This window comes from Anarhichas minor, unplaced genomic scaffold, assembly GCF_050575085.1.
Source record: "Anarhichas minor isolate MPS153535 unplaced genomic scaffold, ASM5057508v1 ptg000033l, whole genome shotgun sequence".
Taxonomy (NCBI): Eukaryota; Metazoa; Chordata; class Actinopteri; order Perciformes; family Anarhichadidae; genus Anarhichas; species Anarhichas minor.
Window position 1 is genome coordinate 3,321,821 of NW_027466479.1, and position 19,112 is coordinate 3,340,932.

General features: G+C 41.7%; 1 protein-coding gene across 1 annotated transcript in view; it reads right to left on the reverse strand.

The window, feature by feature from the left end:
- Positions 1 to 440: 440 nt before the first annotated feature.
- The window catches only part of epb41a (erythrocyte membrane protein band 4.1a), a 50,953-nt gene continuing 32,281 nt past the window's right edge, over positions 441 to 19,112 (reverse strand). Inside the window, exons 16-19 of the mRNA XM_076105723.1 lie at positions 4,873 to 5,001; positions 3,937 to 4,053; positions 863 to 943; positions 441 to 539 (exon numbers count right to left, since the gene is read on the reverse strand). Coding sequence (XP_075961838.1) covers positions 441 to 539; positions 863 to 943; positions 3,937 to 4,053; positions 4,873 to 5,001 — 426 coding nt within the window. The remainder of the gene's footprint in view (positions 540 to 862; positions 944 to 3,936; positions 4,054 to 4,872; positions 5,002 to 19,112) is intronic.

A 19,112-nucleotide genomic window follows, 5' to 3' on the forward strand; every position in this document is an offset into this window, starting at 1 on the left:
TGACACTATTGTGTTCTGGTTGTTTGATTGGTAACAACCCAAGGCAGGACGTCCTCTCTTTTAATTGTTTTGGACAATCACAGATTTGCATGAAAAAAATGGATTACATTTGATTTATAGAGTGGAGGACAGCAGGAGTCCGTCCTCTGGTCCCCCACCACCACTTTCTTGCCTGTCCTGCAGTTGAAGCATTTTAATATAAGATTTTTTTCCAAAGAAGAGAGGAACATATTTTATAAATGATACTGAGATTTGGTTAGGGTTTATTTCCACCAATTATTTTATGCTTTGATCTTCCTCTTGCCTGTCAAAATGAGTGGAGCAGCAACCTCCTCTGCCTCTCTGGACCAGCCTGTCAAGTGTTTCAGTCAGACCAGAGAATGGAAAAAGTAAAGGGTGGGTGAAGGGTGGACACTCACCCTCCAAAGCATCAGTCTGTCTTACTCTGGGCTGATCTCTGTCTCCTGGTGTACAACCACTTTGGTAACAGACATGTCTGGATGCTGCTCTTTTGCCTCTTTAATGGCCTGAGCCAAAGCCTTTGGAGAAAGGACAACAATCCAGGCTCGTTAAGTAGGAAATGTTTAATGAGTTTAATTAAAATGACTTGCATGCAGAACAGATTTACTTGATATATGAACACAATTGCTCTATGAGGAAAATTAGGCCTACAAAGTAATTCCAGCTTCACATATTAGGTACATAAACATTTCAAGCAGAAATCTGTGGGAATATATGAGCCAACGCTGAATTACACCACATGCTGCCTGCAGAGCTTTGGGGAAAACTGCATTATTTCATTTAGTTTGAAGAGTGAAGCATGGAACAATACTGATCTTCTTCCATCAGTTACATTACTCACCTTGTCGTGATCAATTTCAGTGTCTCCAGTGATGACGATTCTCTTCTCAATGCGAGTCTCAGAGACTCCTCCTTTAACCGTCTACAACAGAGACATGACACAAGCTAAAAAATCCGCTATGAAAAACATGCCAAACCACAATCCATCTTTAATGTCCCTCTACATTTTGGATGACAACAGAATCCACATTGGGAGGGACGCCAGACACAACTTTTTTAGGATGCTGCAAAGGAAAGGATGTGTGAAAGATCAAGTAAAGCAATGTCTTATTGTATCATGTGGTACTTTCATATGTTCTGTAACTGCAGCGTGAAATCACCAAGGAATTAACAAGCTAGCTAGCTAACTAGCCATTCTCATCCCCACACTTTTGTCACAGTGTAAGAATATCTCCAGATAATCAGTCATTTACCCTCTGAGCCCTAAGCAGTTTCAGGGCGTATTTTGCTCCTGCCACATATTTCTCTCGGTGGCCTTGATTTTCACTGCAATACAAAAGTCCTGAACCTCTATGGAAACAGCACAATCATGGCTAGAAGTAGAGATGACTCAAAAATGTATTTTGTGCAGTATAGCACAGTTACAATGCCATAAATCATAAAAAACAAAAAAAATGCAAGTTGAATTTCCATGATCATTTATTTTACAAAAATTTGCAAACAATGGAATCTGCATCCAAAATGTTTCCAAGTTGCCACAAGTGTACCAATGTTGGAAAAAAAAAATGGAGGCTCAACATGCTATACAATCATGGCTTCATAGTTCCACTGAGGAGCGCAGAGTTTAATGTTTTTTTAACAGGATCTGTTGAGAGTAAATGGTTCATTTGGGGCAAAATGTTAAATGAGAAATGTAGAATAAAATGTTTTTGATGAAATATCACAATTTTAAGCGTTTTGATTTTAAAGTGTTTTCTGAGAAGAGCGTTCATCAGGGGTTCAGTGCACTGATTCACCAGATTTGATTATATGCTGATGGTTTTATTTCAAGTCCTCAGAAAAGAGAGAAAAGACTTGTGCTGTGATTGTAATGCTACACTGGTTATCGAAAATGAGGCGACAATACATGTGACGTGTCTCCTCCCCCTTTGCACATGTTGATACTTTTTTTGGAAAAGTATTAGAGTAGTAGAGGCACTTAAGCCAAAACTCTTGGGTTTAGTTACTCTTAAAGATGGACAATGAATGACATTACAATGAATGACAGTATTCAAAATGAGCTTCTATCTGCATCTCTTTGTTAATCTTAATGAACTAAAAACAATGCCGAGCTCTTTGCATGGTTGTTAACATGAGAAGAGTGTCGGAGCCGGGTAGCCCAACCACCCAGTCCAGTCAGTCAATGCTGTGTGGGACAGTAGAGCCACTGTGGACAAGGGTTCAGGGGAATTCAGTGGATATTGTGACAATTTAGTAGGCTTATTGGTAATTAAATCCTCCAGACCTGACATTGTGGAAATGAATAATCATGCTCTAAATTTTGAAGATCTCAGCTCTAAGTTAACTACAGTTCCAATAATGAGTTTTTTTTTAAATCTTTAATTTCAAAGTGGATTTATGGTATGGTTTATTTCATGATGGGCATCGGAGTGTAAATCACACTGAATGTAAACAATGTATGCTGTCTCTGTGTTTATATTTGACTGAGTTATGACTCAGTTATAACAGTAGCTGACGGTCTTGACAAGTGGTGTAATATTAGTTAACTACAATAACTACCTTCCAGTTGTTTTAGCACACTAACATGCTTCTGTTCCTTTTAGCTCACACAATATCTTTGACTCACGTTTAAGGTATGTTGCTGGGTTTTCCTGTCCATATTCAAAATCAAATGTGTGTCTACTACTCCACAGCATGCAAAAAATACTTTTATTGGCATCCAACAACAACACTGTGCATGATCTTTTAGGATATTATGCCTGTCTAAAGCTCATTTAAGTTTTTGATTAGGGTTCTTACAAAATAATAGTTCTTAAATCTTTGTTAAATTTAAGGACGAAGTTGCAACATTTTAGGTTCAAGTTCAAATTAATTTGTCTTTCCAACTAAAATAAATACAGCTGAAAGAAAATTTGGTTTGTCTCAGTACAAGCCGAGAGTTGCATATGTAACTATGGTTCTATGAATTCTGCCAGATGGTGGTTCTGTAGCACTGGATATCCTTATCAGGCAGGGCACTGATCATGGCCATCCTCCATGTAGAGTGCGCCTTACAGGAGTTACAGCTCAACACATGAAGAGGGTGAGTCCAACAAAACTACACACAAAATATGCCACAACCAATTTTATGCTACTATTGAACTGCGTTCAAACTCAACAACAATACACAAATATCCTAAATACAATGCTAGTCAGCCACTGTGTGTTGCAGTCCTACACACAACCTAGGCTAAATTTACCACGACCGTGTCAGAGCGTTTCTCAAACATTCTAAACAAAAGTTATCATACAGTAGCAGTGCACAGCTTGATTAACACAGATTGTGTGATGACGTTATGGTTTTATACTGGGACGTGCGCCCTATGTCATTGGATGGTAGAAGGTGACTTTGTTGGTATAAAGACTAGACCTGCACATATGCAAGGTGGATATATCCAGTGCTAAAGCACCATCGTCTGGCGGTCAGGAAGAATGAAATAGAAACAACAAAATATCAGAAAAAACAACATCTCATTATTGCCTCAAAAACCTGAGTGCAATAAAAGAGTTGTTTACATGAATTTCTTTTTTTTTATTGTAATTTCAGTAGCAGATACCCATTTGGCTAATATGGACAATTTTGAGAATTTTGTTTAAAATACATCAATGAAAGAAATCCACAGCAAAAATACATTGGGGGCTAGCCAGGTATCTACATTATGACTTTGGCATTCTAGCCACGTTCATGTTTTTGATGGAGATGAGAAGAAGTGGTAGGCCAGTTTACTCAGTTACTCTCCAGCAAATACTTAAATATTGTGTTGTGAAGACTCAATACCACTGACAGAAGTGACTGAGTAGGGATAAGTAGGGATCGATTATTACTGTATTGTTCTGTATTGACTGACTGTGGGGCTGTTAGTGAAGTGAACAGACCTTGGTGATCTGGGTGGTGGTGGTGGTGCTGATGGTCTCTGAGGTGATGGTCTGGGCGCTCAGCAGCACTCCTGAGTCCCTCTCTGTCATGCCGTCCACTGGCTGTGGGAGAGACACCTTTTAAGTGTTACAAAAGAACCTCAAATTAATAAATTGAAACATACTTAACTCTCCTATCTGTTATTTGTATGTGTGATTTGTAATTCATTTAATTGTAAGACTTTTAAAGACATTCTAACCACACATGGAAGTAGAGCTGAGTATTGAACCTCAGAACTTCTTGTTACCAACCAAACTTCAGCTGCCTTTGCATGTCTGGTCAAATTGTTGACATTCTCTTGACATTTTTTTAATCTAAAATGTCCATTCACTATATCACTGCATGTGATTGAATTACTGTAAATTGTTTCATTTATTTAGCACTTCTATCCAGAGTGCTTTACAAATTTCCTCACACTCCCACATGGTAGCGACCTACCATTTAAGGGTTCAGTGTCTTTCCCAAGGACACTGTGACACATGAGGAGGAGCTGGGGATTACCAAACCCTAATATATGGGCAACCCACTCAACCTTCTGAGCCACAGCCGCCCAGTGTGTGGCAACTATAGCCTCAGGACCTGTGTTAATCCCTGGACATAATATATGACCATTTCTACTAACGTAACGGAGCCAAGGATGGAAAAAAGTATAATATCCCAATGAATGACCTGAGCTTAGCCTGATTTCAACATATTTGCATGGGTCAGACAAGGGCCAATATTTCAGGCTTAGGCTGTCCACAGTGAATATATGTAAAGATGTGTACAAGCACATCTGTAAAAATAACTGCACTGCATACAACGTGAGATAATTAAGACTTAAACTGGAATTTAATCAAGGCCTGTAGAAACTGAAATCTTACTTTTTTGTGAACAATTCCCAGAATTCCCCTCACCTCTGCTGACTCGTATGTGATGGTCTTGGTCTCAGTGTGAACTAAGGGGATGTCCTTGTAGGTCACACTTCCTCTCAGGGAGTTGGTGATGTCTGAGATGGTGATTGTCTGGGTCTTTAGCACAGGAGACTGGAGGGATCAGATAAACAGTCAGCAACTCACTCTCTGAGGGCTTGATCAAGACACAACAACTCCTGTACTTTTCTATTTGTTAAAGAAGGCAAAACATTAGTAAAATCATGAAACCTAGATTACTTATGAATTTACTATTGTAACTTTAGTTCTCATGTTGACCGCATAGGCAGGGCTCATTGTGTGGAATGAATCTGAACTCATATTGATATGGAGAGGTACATATGTCAATAGCCACTTATTATATTAATCACCTGGGCAGTATATCCTAAGGGATAGGTCACTAATGGTATGCAGCTGTCCAGCCCGGTCTTATTCCCAGAGCCTCAAATATCGATGCTTTGTCATGCCCTTCAGTGTCGGATACCAACGCACAAAGCACCCTTTTACGTCTGTATAAGACGCACAAGGCTTTCAAGTCACTCCAATGTAAACTCATCACCATCATTATTAGATGCTGAGAGAAAATGCTCTGGGAGTGTGATGACATAGCATAAAGACCGAAAGAACCCACATAGGATAGGAGGGAGGGACTTTGAGTTAATTCATTTAAAATATAATATGTAAAAAGGTGACTGAATCTTTTTGTGGAAAAACCAAATCAGACACATTTCTGTGACTTAAAACAATAAAAATTTTCAGTTGAATACGAGCAAAGCCTTTTTAATGAAGATGAAGATATGAGGGTATGATGGTGCTTACATAAAGGTGTGGCAAAACACTGACAGCACCTTCATGCAGGCAAGCAAGGGCGGGGACCTATACTTGCCGAGCCCTGTCAAAGCAGAATTGCTCTAGGATCGTGGAACGTCACCTCACTGGCGGAACCGGAGCTGGTGCAGGAGGTGGAGCGGTACAAACTAGATATAGTTGACTTACCTCCACGCATAGCACTGGTTCTGGAACCAAACTCCTGGAGAGGGGCTGGACTATCCTTTTCCGGAGTTACCCAGGGTGAGAGGCACCGGGCGGGTATGAGGATACTCACAAGCTCTAGGGGCTCGTGGGGTCGCCTCTATGCGACTGATTATATCTGAGGGGAGGTCTCTGACGGTTGTTTGTGCTCATGCACCGAACAACAGTTTAGGGTACCCGGTCTGCGGGGGGCGTTCTAGAAAGGACGCCGACTGTGGACTTTATAGTTCTGTAGGGGGACTTCAATGCTCATGTAACAATGGCCAAAGAGAGGAGGTACTCTAGGCACGCTCTGCTCCTCTCTTACCGTGCTCCTCTCTTACACGGTAAGAGAGGGGCAAGTCAACTGATCGCTACCTGGTGGTGAGTTATTTCAGATCGCAGGGGAGGCTGCCAGACAAACCTGGAAAACCAAACTTCTGGTGAATTTCTTGTGTATCCTCGTTAAGCTTGAGAAATGGAATCTGAGTGGGCCATGTTCAAAGCCTCCATTGTGGAAGTGGCTGCTAGGAGCGGTGGTCATTGGTGCCTATTGTGGCGGCAACCGAACAACCCGCTGGTGGACAGTGATGGTGAAGGAGGCCGTCAAGCTAAAGAGGGAGGCATTTCGGGCTTGGCTGGCCCAGGGGTCTCTGGGAACAGGCGACAGATCCGGTTGGCCAGAAGGGCTGCAGCAATGATGGTTGCCAAGGCAAAAACCCTAGAAAAAAAGAGTCAGAAAGGGAAAGCAGGGCTTGGCACAGGCGGTTTCGTGTGGGGTCAGCAGTGCTGCCAGCCTTGTACCAGACAGTTGTGGTGAAGAGGGATTTAAGTCGGAAGGCTCAGAATTGAAGGATGAGATTGCAGAAGCGGCCGAAATTAGCGTCCTTTGTAGGATGGCTAGGCTCAGTCTCAGAGATAGGGTGAGGAGCTCAGACATCTAGAGGGAGCTCGGAGTAGAGCCGCTGCTCCTTTGCATCAAAAGGGGCCAGCTGAGATGGTTCGGGTATCTGATCAGGATGCCTCCTGGACGCCTGCATCCCTTTAGAGATTTTCCAGACACAACTGGTAAGAGGACCTTGGGTGAACCCAGAACATGCTGGAGGGATTATATATTTTGTCTGGCCTGTGAGCGCATCAGGGTTCCCCAAGAAGAGCTGGAAAGCTGGAGTGACGTCTGGAATACTCTCCTAAACCTGCTGCCCCCGCAACCTGGCCCCGGATATGCGGAGAATGGATGGATTGATGGATGTTTTTAAGGAAATTTCCCAAGTTAATGAGGACTTTAGACTTTAGATGCTGGGATGCAAGGAGTGGGAACTGGAATGGTTTGTTTACAGGTAATTTATAGGTAAATTGCAAAATATGCCTTACTAACAGGAAAACAAGCATGGCACATTTGTCTATGCCTTCTTTTTTTAAGATGCTGTAAGAGTGCTAACATCAATAAGTATACAAGGTGCTGCAGTTATATGTGTTGGACTATATGGGTGATACTCTACTCCAATCAGGAGCATGCATTCTCCCACTCAGAATTTGCATAAGCCCACCCAGCCAATCTTGAAGTGCCTACCCAAATACTTGCAGACCCCACAATACACAAGGCAGCTCACACCACTGTCTGCTATCCTACACCCTCTTCAGTGAGCGGCGAAGGAGTGACAAGGACCCCTTGGTAGAGGGCACGCATGGTGGGGACGCATCTGTGAACACCGTGATGTAAGAGGTCAATCGTTACAGTGTTCTCCCTAAAGGAGAGAATGGTAACAAAGCACAATACATGCTCCTTGGCATCCATGCGGAGGCTGGCAAACCATCTCTGCAGGTGCTGCATGTACAGCAGCCTCAGCGGCACCATTGGAAGCGCAGCCGCACAAACCATAGCGCCTGAATGCCAGGCAACACTGTAACTGTCACAACACAGTTTGCCAACTACCTGCTGCATGACTGTGCGTCTATGTTCCAATAGAGATCTTGTTCTTCTGATCGTAAACCCCAACTTGGTTAACTGCAAGATCAACTGGGCCATGTGGAACATAGATTATTTTCTGGACTTGGCCATGTTTACGTTTATTATCTGTTTATTGTATTTTAAAAGGGACAATGTACATTAATTACCAACATGTAAATGTGCCAGATTTAGCCACACAGGCTTATTTTCATCTGCAGTCCCTGGAAAGTTGATGCTATTAAAGAAAACATACAAGAGCATATAAGCACAGACCCATGAGCACGTAAGCACAACTAAGCCTTTGCTCTTTCTCTCCGTTGTAAGTGGGGATGACAGACACAGCCTGTTACTGTAACAGGGCCTGGATCTTTGTTGAGTGGTAATCTATCTCCTACTGGGAGGATAGATTCACTCCTTGACCCGTATAAACGGAGGGACACTGCAGAACTGGCTGTCTCAGTGTCCTGTTCATCCATTCTGTTAATGTGCAGTTGAATTGCCACTCCCCATAAAAATGTGTTAGAGGACAAGCGACCAGCTAAAAACCTTTGATATCCTGTCTCTGCCTTATCCGCCACCATGAATGGAAGGCTGGCCCATTGTTGGCTGACATGGAAAGGGCTGAGCCAGTGATGAGCTCCGTAAATGCATCGCCTGCTAGTCTGAAAATAAGCGGACATTGTGCCACTGTGTTTAAGCCCACTCGCCTCCCATATGAAGATTGGATAAATAGTCAGGCATACCACTGTTAACCCTGGTAGTGATATATTTGAGTGAATGGACACAGCGCTCTCTTTTTGGGGAGCGATTTGTAGAAATGTAATAGCAGCGGACACAACGGGGAATAGATATGCTCTTCAAAACCGTGGGGAGGACACATTTTCAACAACATAATTTCCAACATCAATTTATGACAACATCAACAGGAATGAGGGAAGAGGCTGAAAACATTGCCATTACGTTATGGCGGGGCCTGAGGAACACAACCCTCACCATTGCATTTCTATGCTGTCGAGCCTTATACTTCTGCCCAGCCACGTCCTCTATCTCTTTCTTGAGGATCGAGAAGCAATCAAAAGCAAGATGGGATATGTAATTTCACCGACGTATTCTGGGTCTGGTGCAGGGTCTACTACCAGTTGGATGTACCAATATAACCGTACCAAGATAATAAACATATTTCCTTCACCAGAGGACAATTAATTAACTATCTAACTATGGAGAATTGTCCAGGAAACAGCCTAGTGAGATGCCTGAATCGCGTCAACAAGCTCCTTTCAGCATGAAGGAGAGGACGTCCCTCCAGATATCTGAGCTGCTCATTCATAGTTCAAGATTCGTTTATTGTCATTGCACAACACAAGGTTGCCCAACGAAATGCAGTTGTAGTCCCTTTATGCTACCTACCCAAGAAAAAAAATAGTAGTGCAGTCCTGTTGTGCATTTTTTTAATCTGAGGAATGTAAACAGCAGCAACAATAACATTTTCTCTGGGCAGAAAAAATAGCCAACATCTTAACATAAATAATTCGACATCAGGAAACATTGTCCAACAACTTTGACTATGTTTGACCACCAGGCGTCACCAATGCAAACATAGAGTCCCTTTCACTTTGTTTCACTGGAGTTTCAATGGTCTGTTGGTGCAGACCATTGTACGCTCGTCAATTGCAACTGTGCGATCCGGGAGGCCACGATTGAGCCAGGTCACCGCAAGATGTGGACACAACAGTCTCCAACCTCCCATTGCTGGGCCAGTCCAAGTCCTATTTAATCTATTCCACTTTCCTGCAACCAGACATCAGCCAGAAGCAGGCCAAACATGCTCCAGAAACAAAGGAGAACAAATTTAACCACAAATATAGTGAAGTTTATGGGAGCTACTGGCAGTTGCATCTGCAAGTGCCGCTGTCACTTGTCTCTAGGTTTTGCTTTATAATGTGTGTAACAGTAAATAGAGACCAACCCGTCTTTACAGGAACAGTGTTGTTCCTTAATTGCATTGTCTTATGTCTCGATCACCAGCTGATGTGGTGGTTCACTTTTACACTGTGATATATGATTATTTAACCTGTTTTTGCTGCTGAATCAGTTTGACATCCTGAATATATCCTTCAAACGCATGTTGTAGACCTTCCTGTCTAATTCTCTCTGAAATCGCTTTTATGTTTTTCCAAAAGCATTGATAGTATTTAGTCAGGGAGTGCTAGCTCTGACGATTTGACGGAATAGCAATGGGGGACGGACTAAGTGAAGGGTCATTCGACAGCTTCACTTCCAGGCACAACTTCCTCTTCACCGTGACAGTCGGCATTACTGCTGCACCAGTGGGCCTGTCAATCTCAAGTTATATCTTACCTCACTTCCGATGTAAGACTAATGGGTAATTGAACTCCAAATTCCAGAAACCACATTGAGTAAACAACAGAGAAGCTAATTATACTGGTATCTGAGCTCCTCTGAAGTCAAGCTACTGAAGAGTTTTGGAGAAGTATTAATTTGAATATCCCTCCAATGTCACAAGACACTGTAAAACACAGATCAATCCATACAGTATGTCATTATCTAAAAGATCTAGCAGGGTTCGTTAAAAATTCCAATGTATGTGTTTAGAGTATACTTGACTGTTAGCATATAAAACACAAAGCCCTATTACTGTACAGTTTTCAAGAAAATTAAGGTAAAGTCACCTATAATATAAAATACCATGGATATAAATTTCTTTGAGCCTTGAATGACCAGTGAATAATAGTTTTATTTATGAATTTTCAACCTATAAAATAATAAAAGATTGAGGAGATTTTATATGGTCATTGATATGGTTATGGTCAGGGTTATTTTTAACAGAATGCCATTGAGTTCAGCCAACCTCTTAGTTCTTAGTTCTTTCTGTGCCTGGTGCAAGACCGGATGATTCAGTACTGTCTGTCAGACGTTTTTGGCTGGGATAATTAAGGGTCTCTGGTGATCCTGTTGGGCTTCTTCCTGAATCACTGGGTGTAGAGGTCCTCCATGTATGAAAGCTCTGTCCAGGTGATATGCTGTGCAGTTTTCACCACCCTATGTAAAGCCTTATGGTTGAGGGCAGTGTCGTCAGGACACTGTTATTGGTGCACTTGTAGAAGTATCTTGAGGTCCATGTGAAACTTCCTCAGCGTTAAACTTCCCTGTCAGGGTGGAGGACATTGTGGTACCTATCTGCACAGCCTGGGGACTGCCCTTCAGGAAGTTAGGGATCTAGTTACACAGGGAGCTGTTGAGTCCCAGGTCCTAGAGGGTCCAGGGAGTCAGAAAGAGAGAAGGTGATGAAGGTTTTGACTAACAGCTCAAAGCACTTCATGATGGTGGAGGTAAGTGCTACTGGGCGGTGGTCATTCAGGATGAGGGCTTTAGTCTTTTTGGGGACAGAAGGAAATGGTGGACTTTTTGAGACATGGGGGAACTGTAGATTGGTGCAGTGAGTAGTTGAAAATGTCTGTGAAGACATCTGCCAGTTGATCTAAACACACCAGCTCGGCCAGGGATGCCATCAGGGGCAAGGAAGGGTGTGTTACGACTGTGCTTGGGACAGCTGATGTGTTAGTAATATTTTGGCAGGACATTCCTCAGCTTGCCGTTGAGGTCTCAGTCCTGAAAATAAGTCCAAACTGCTTGTCCATGGCTTGGTTGGAAACCCCCCCCCCCCCCCCCCCCAAGAGATAACAAATACAGCATCCGATCATGAAGTGTTCTAGATTCGGAGAACAGTGAGAAAATGATCTCCACATCTGAGCACCACTGGTTGTTGATCTTTATTGTCTATTGGTTGAGATGCCATGCAAACATTCTTGATTAACACATATTTAGCTACAAATTCATGATTTTGAGTTTTCTGTACCTTTAAGATACTATCTGCTCTATTTGGCTACATGATGAGATTAGAGTAGGTGGACAGAGCAACCTCTAGCATATGGTAAAGAGTTGATATCAGATGTACGCCACATGGGTTACGGTGATTCACAGACAAGATGGTGTCATGTGTATACCCTGTAGACTCTAGAACCATCATCAAAGACATAAGGCAAGAAATAACATGAATCAACTGTCATTCTGATCAGAAGACAATAATTGTATTATACATATTCAAATGTACATGGCAGATTTGTTGCATTTATCATTTTATGTTACCTATAACAACCTTACTCTAGCTTTAAATTAAAGTGGCAATCTCAAAGAATTTAATTTACATAAATGCAGTGGTAGGCTGTCTCTGCTGGCCTAAACAAAATCACAAAATTATAGCTATTTTATAATTAAAATATTTTTCACAAATACACTACATGTATTGTTTTTTTCCCCCATTAGCTTATTTTCTCATTGCACAGCTACTGTCTTCCTCTATTGCTCCTGCTTCCAGCCTGCAGCGCTTCTTCCAGTGCAGCTTGTTTTAAGGAGAGCTTTTATCTAATCAGATTTCACCTCTATGTCTCTATGTAAGAGAGAGGCCCGAGGCCCTCTAGGTAGACTTTACAGATTAAAGTAAATGGGGACGATATTGTTGATTGTCATAGTCTTCAACCAATCAGATCTTTAGTTTGACATGTTGGGCGTATTCTTTGACGTGCCAGAGCTACTGAGGTAGTCTACAAGTACGTCAGCATTAACGTGCGGCTCAGTAATAACGTGCGCCGGGATTGGTCAGTGGGCTAGTGTGACTGTTGTGATGCTGAAGCTAGCTAGCAGAACTTAGTATTAGTAGTAAGAGTTCAAGTTGAAAGATATGTAAGAAGTTAATACATTGACATGACATTTTTAGCGTTTTGCTTGGTGTAGCTTTATTTTTTTAACACTCAATGGCTGAAGGATGAGGAGAAACCGATTTGGTGGCGGAGTTACTGGCAACGCAAGAAATGGCATCGTAAGAAATGGTCGGCCAACCCCACAGATAGCAGCCCTGACCCAGCTAGGAAAAGGATTTGTACGAACGGTATTCCTGTGTAACAGCGTCGGAGAAGCATTGCACATTTTATGGCTGGGAATGCGTTTAATTTGCAACTGAGCGTCTTGGTGTTTGGAGCTGTTTGGAGCTACGCTACGCTAACATGAGGTGGTTAACCAAGGCAGCAACACGACACCATAGCACGGCAGGACACTTACAAGCTACTCTTGTAAGTGTGTAACCGATGTACTGTACACCCGCTAGTGCTGGGCGGTATACCGGTTCATCCGGTATACCGGTTTTAATTTCCCGTATGATATTAATTTTTCACACACCGTCATAGCCTAAACAACTGCTGTAACTCTTCAACAGGCAGCAGAATATATTGTTCGCCATGGAGGGCACATGGTCGGAGCTACTTCACTAGAGTGTATTGAGAGGGACCCCTAATCATGGTTATAACTTTATAACACAACAATTAATAACCCACAACTAACGCTCTTTAACAGGGCAAAACACCACAACACCACAGTTTGTGACAAATAAACAATTTGTAACACTAATAATTGTACATTTATAAAATTACCCCGCCGAACGGCATGCTGGGTACAGCTCGCTAGCTAGCTAGCCCGGTAGCACAACAGTCTGTTAACAGCTGGGAGAGGCTCCGTCGCTACAGTAACGTTACATTAAAGAACAGAAAGGAGCGATGCAGGATGAACAAAGACAGACCGGAGATGCACCGATAGAGTCTGTGCCCAAGAGAGGAGCTGTGTCTGCTGTTTGGAAGTGTTTTGGTTTTAAAAAATCTGACATAGACCAAAAGACTATTTGCAAAGTCTGTCGAGCCACTGTTGTTACCGCTGGTGGTAACACGAGCAACTTACTCCATCACCTCAGCATAAAACATGAGTTGGAATACCAAGAGTGTGATGACAGCCGTCGGATTCGAGGCCGTCAACCAGTAACGTTAGCGCGAGTGAAACAGTGAAGCCAAAGGGTCAGACATCGCTTGAAGAGGCATTTGCTCGAGGCACTGCATATGACAAGAAAAGCAAGCGGTGGAGCGACATTACGAACGCAATAACGATCCAGCTATGCAAGGTACGTCTTACCGGGGCAACAATACTTCAGCCAAACTGCTATCCCAACATTATAGGAACAAACGAGCACACCCTATAGTAAGCAAAGCCTTTATACATGATGACATTAACATGTTTTTATATTCTATGTACTTCTGACAGTAGAGTAAGCCACTATAAACCTATATAAAAACCCAGTCAAGGAAAAAAACAAAATGCCGTGATATACCGTGAAACCGCCAGAATCTTAAAAAATACCGTGATACACATTTTTGGTCATACCGCCCAGCAATAACAACCGCGGTATTAAACTCTTCATTAACAAAGAAAGGAGGATGGACTTTGTCTTTAAGTGAACAGCAGCTTTGGTAAGTGAAGTGCTTTTGTATTTTTACCTCTGCAGTAGCGTTACTACTGTGTTAATTTGTCTATCGTGTCGTTTTCATGATATGGTTGATATTGTTCCTTCTGATGTGAATAATATTTGAATGGTGCTCTTCAGTGTGCGGTGGAATACGTGTTTTAGCGCCACAGAGTTGCTGGATTGATGTGTCATGCTTTGTTGTCATATAAATATATGTGACTGGTTCTTGTGAGTTCATTCTTGTCATTGTGTTAATTACATTGTCCGTTAGTGACGAAGCATCCCGCCATATGCGTATTCATGTATCTGTTTTCTTTTACAAAGCAAGAATGATGGTCTGGAGAAATGGGGATTGTGCGGCGATTGCTTTAGCCCTGTTTGAATCAGTAGGGAACAGCTAAACGCTGCGGGGAGAGTTTGTAGCGTGTGTGCTGCTGTTGTTTTCCTGCTAAGCTAGTTTAGCGTAGCGCGCCTCCCAGAACACACGCGCCTCACCAGAGTACAATGTTGTGGTTCCGGGATGGGCATGTTGCCAGGTTGAGCGCAGTCCTCCGAAAACATTATATTTCCCACAATTTAAGCTTCTGCATTTTCCAAACGCACTAGAATTATTCAAACGTATTGTTCGGTTCGTAAGCCTCGTACCGAACGGTTTAATACGAATACGTGTATTGTTACACCCCTAGAAACAAATAATAACCGTAGCTGTGGCGTCATAATGAGGTTATTAGGAGGTGGTTCAACTGTAGTAGGACAGCACAGAAGGCCCAGGTATAAAATGCACGGCCCGCCACTGCATAAATGTCTGCTAGGTCACTGTCTATCGCTGAAGGAGGTAAAACAATGGTAATTGAGACTATGGCCAACTGATAAAAGTATTGCAATATTTATATATTTAACTGCGTCACTGTGGTGACATTCCCAGTTCGTAATACTGGAACTGAAAAATAGGATGTTAGTATGAAAAACTCCAGACTGCTAACTCTAGACTGCTAACTTGTTTACACTCAAATACAAATTCCAAATCAAACAGGACTGAAATCTAGTATTGCCACTTTAATGCCAGAAGAGTCACAATATAGCAAGAAAGATAAGATAAATCTATTGGTTGAATAAGAGAAAGTCCACCAGTGGACAATGAAAAATCAGTTTAAATGTTTCATTAGTATCACAGTGAAAAGTACAGGCAGATTCAGAATTATCCCAAAATCCTGAATCATACAGATGTGCACATATCCATAAATGGTATATTTACTGAACATGCACAATATTCTATGGATATACTTAGTTAAATAGCGGTGTTGCAAAAGTAGTAAAGACAGATTGAAGCTTGTATTATGTTAATCCCACCAACACTTCAAAGGGTAAACATTGTACTTTCCCAGAGTTCATTTACATCCAGTCATACTTTGTCAAAATGAGCAAATTGTAAACGATTCCTGTCATCATTTGAAAGGTGCTGACCATCGTGTATATAGTGGAAAACCTAGGAATTATACTGCAGAATACATGATATATGGTCAGGATTTTTTAGAAGATGGTTGAGTGATGCAAATAAAGTAAAGCCAACCCATTGCTAAAAAGTGAAACTTTTACAATAATAATACATCTTTTGAACAAAACCTGAAACATTTCTCAGGCAAGTAAAGAAATGTTTGGTTCTGACCCAATTGTGGAAGTCACACATCAATAAAATGATCAGGTGTAAAAGAGAGATAGAATTCAAGATGGCATGGTCCACTAAGATAGGTAGTGTCATCTTAGTGGACCATGCTGAGTGCATTAAAATACAGTACTTGCAGAATAACAAATGGATCACAACAAAACGTCACCAAATGCACCGTAACCCTGTATTTAATCAGGCTGGGCAAAGATTTGAATCTTTCATCGTCCACTGTTGGACACACACACAGACCACATTTAAAGCTGAATATGCAACTTTTCACACTGTATGACGATTGCAATAAAGCTACTATTAGCAGAATGAGAATTGCAGTACTCCGCAACATCTGTCATGTGACCCCAGAAATGGTACTTGTCAAATTTGCCAATGCCTGAAACAATAGTGAAGGGGAGTCGGTGAAAGCCTTTATTTCATATTTGAATGAACTGGGTATTACTGTTCATTTTATGAGACCAGGGCCTGTACAGTAACCCAAGTCTTGATGCTGAAACCAAAACAATATTTTTTCGATACTTTACTTTTATATGAACATGGGGGGGGGGGCTTCTATTGCTATACAAATAAAATACAATGATTATTTCTACACTATTTACTTTTCTGTACTTTCTTATGTTCAATGAAAAAACAAGCAACAACAAAGAACAAACATTGGCTTGCAAGAGTTCTTCAAAATAATCACTGCAGGCTCTGAATGAGAATTAAACATTCAATGAATAGAGGAGAGGACAGCAAGAACTCCATGTTCACAGATCACATGGCTACTGTGCTAACCAATCATTCTGGTACTGATACACCTCCTCTCTGATAGTATCTGGAATTGGCTGTATTTATCCATCTCTATGGTAGACTGTCACACATGCCCTTTTTGATAATTGTTTAAAACAGAGCCTGTGAATTGGTAGTATGGAGTTTCATATCACATTTGTATTGTCTTGCATTAAATATTGTCAGCAAGTTCAAATGTTGTGCTGCATAGGGCACAAGAGATCAGGGCACACTAACAGGATGTGCTGGTAACAACTGGAAGTAAAGCTTATGCTTCATTATCATCCTAAAACATTAAGCTGTAGGCTACATAAAGATGAAGGTTTTGACTAACAGCTCAAAGCACTTCATGATGGTGGAGGTAAGTGCTACTGGGCGGTGGTCATTCAGGCTGAGGGCTTTAGTCTTTTTGGGGACAGAAGGAAATGGTGGACTTTTTGTGACATGGGGGAACTGTAGATTGGTGCAGTGAGTAGATGAAAATGTCTGTGAAGACATCTGCCAGTTGATCTAAACACACCAGCTCGGCCAGGGATGCCATCAGGGGCAAGGAAGGGTGTGTTACGACCGCGCTTGGGACAGCTGAACATTAAGCTGTCGGCTACATAAAGCTGATAACACATGGAATCAAGAAGTGTTATACTTTACTTACCGTGGTTATTGTGTTGATGCTACGTGTTTATCATTTTGTTACAGTAAATAGAACAAAAATCGACCAGCTCATCCCTAGGATGAATCAAAATAGTAGCAGAAATAAAACATGTCCTGATGGAGGGATTAAAAGTACTTCTATCACTCTTTAAAACAATCTTTAATACAAACAGACTGCATCAGAAAGTCTAAAAAAAAGGTGGCGACCAGGCCAACAGGCACTGAGACTACTGTCTGAAAACTCTGGTGCATGAATGATTCTGCTCTGTGTCTTCAATATTCTTTGGCATTAGGGCAGCAGTTCGGCATGTACAGGAAGTGTCGACGGCAGCGAATATATATTTGAGAGCTGGATCAGCAGCGGCTGAGTTGAGTCAGGCCTGTGGAATATACGGGCTCCGAGTGCTGAACCGTATGTGCAGAGTGTACAGCATGTCAGTCACCACCTGCACTGCTTCAGTTTGTCAGAAAGTACTCGCTTGGGTTTGTAACACTGTTTAAGGCTGTAATGCTTCCATGTTGATGACTGGCAGTTAGTTGGTAAAAGCCAAGTAGAGAGCGAGAATATGGCTATTTCCTAGAGGTAGTTTGTGCCAGTGTAGACCCAGTGAGAATCAAAGTTGCAAAATAATCGTTTGTTCATTTTTTGCTACCATTAGAATCAAAATTAAAACCATAAAGCCAGCAAGAAAGTGGTTGTCAAGTCGTTATTCTACTGCTATTGTTGCACCTCCATCTCACTGCCTCTTGTCACTATGCATCAATACATTCATGTCAGTGTCAAACATTCTTCTGGCTTTTAAGACAAAGATCTAGCTCCAGGATGTCTTTTTGGTCAACAATAGTGATTGGCATTTTGTGAGGTTACGGTTACACTGGTTACACTGGTCACTTTTATTATGTTATTAAGGAGTGTTCACAGAGAACATCTTGCACATTTTAGACAGAAAGTGCATTTAAAGTAACCCGAAGGCGCTAAGTGGACAATGTGTCAATTATCCTGGGTCTTTCAGAATGTACATCATGAACATACAGAGATGAAAGGAAAAAGAAGAAGGAGTTCCTGATGAGTTCTGTGTTTAGCCTAATTCTGAGCCTGCGCAAGCTACAGCCATACCTGGACCATCGCTACGTCGCTGTTTAGGGTGAATAAACACAGACGGCACAAATTGTCCAGCGGTCCACTTTGTGTGAATAACGCAAAGGTGACCACTGTTCCCTTGAAGAACAGTCCTGTCAATACTGTATGCAAATCTGCATGCCAAAGATCACCAAAGTTGAGCTCCGCAGGGATTTACTTGGGATCCGCTGATAACCATAATTTCATTTTAATGAATGAACAGTCCGAAATTGTGTTGTCCATGATGAGTCACGAGTCTTTGGGCAGGATTTAAAAAGCCTATAGTCTGTCTAACAGAGAAAAGTTGCATATTGTAGCTAAGCATACAGAAAACACCTTCAGCAGTCATGCAACCAACAGTTCTCCTGGCTCACAACATCTCCTGAATTTGTCAGAATTACAATTGTTCTGTTACAATTGTGCTGAACTCCCAAAATCAGTAACCTTCAAAGATTGAGATAGCTCAGTAATTAAGAAACTACAGTCAGCAAAACAAATGTCCCTCATGTCCACTGTTCTTATCTTCTGGAAGACAACAAAAAGAATGACTCTGCCTGGATCTATAGCTTTATCACGTTCTGACATTGTTGTTTTATCCTCCGAGCATTACATCAAAAAGTCAGAAACAATATTTAATCCTCTACATGTTACTGTAAAAAGTATAAAAATGCTGTGATGC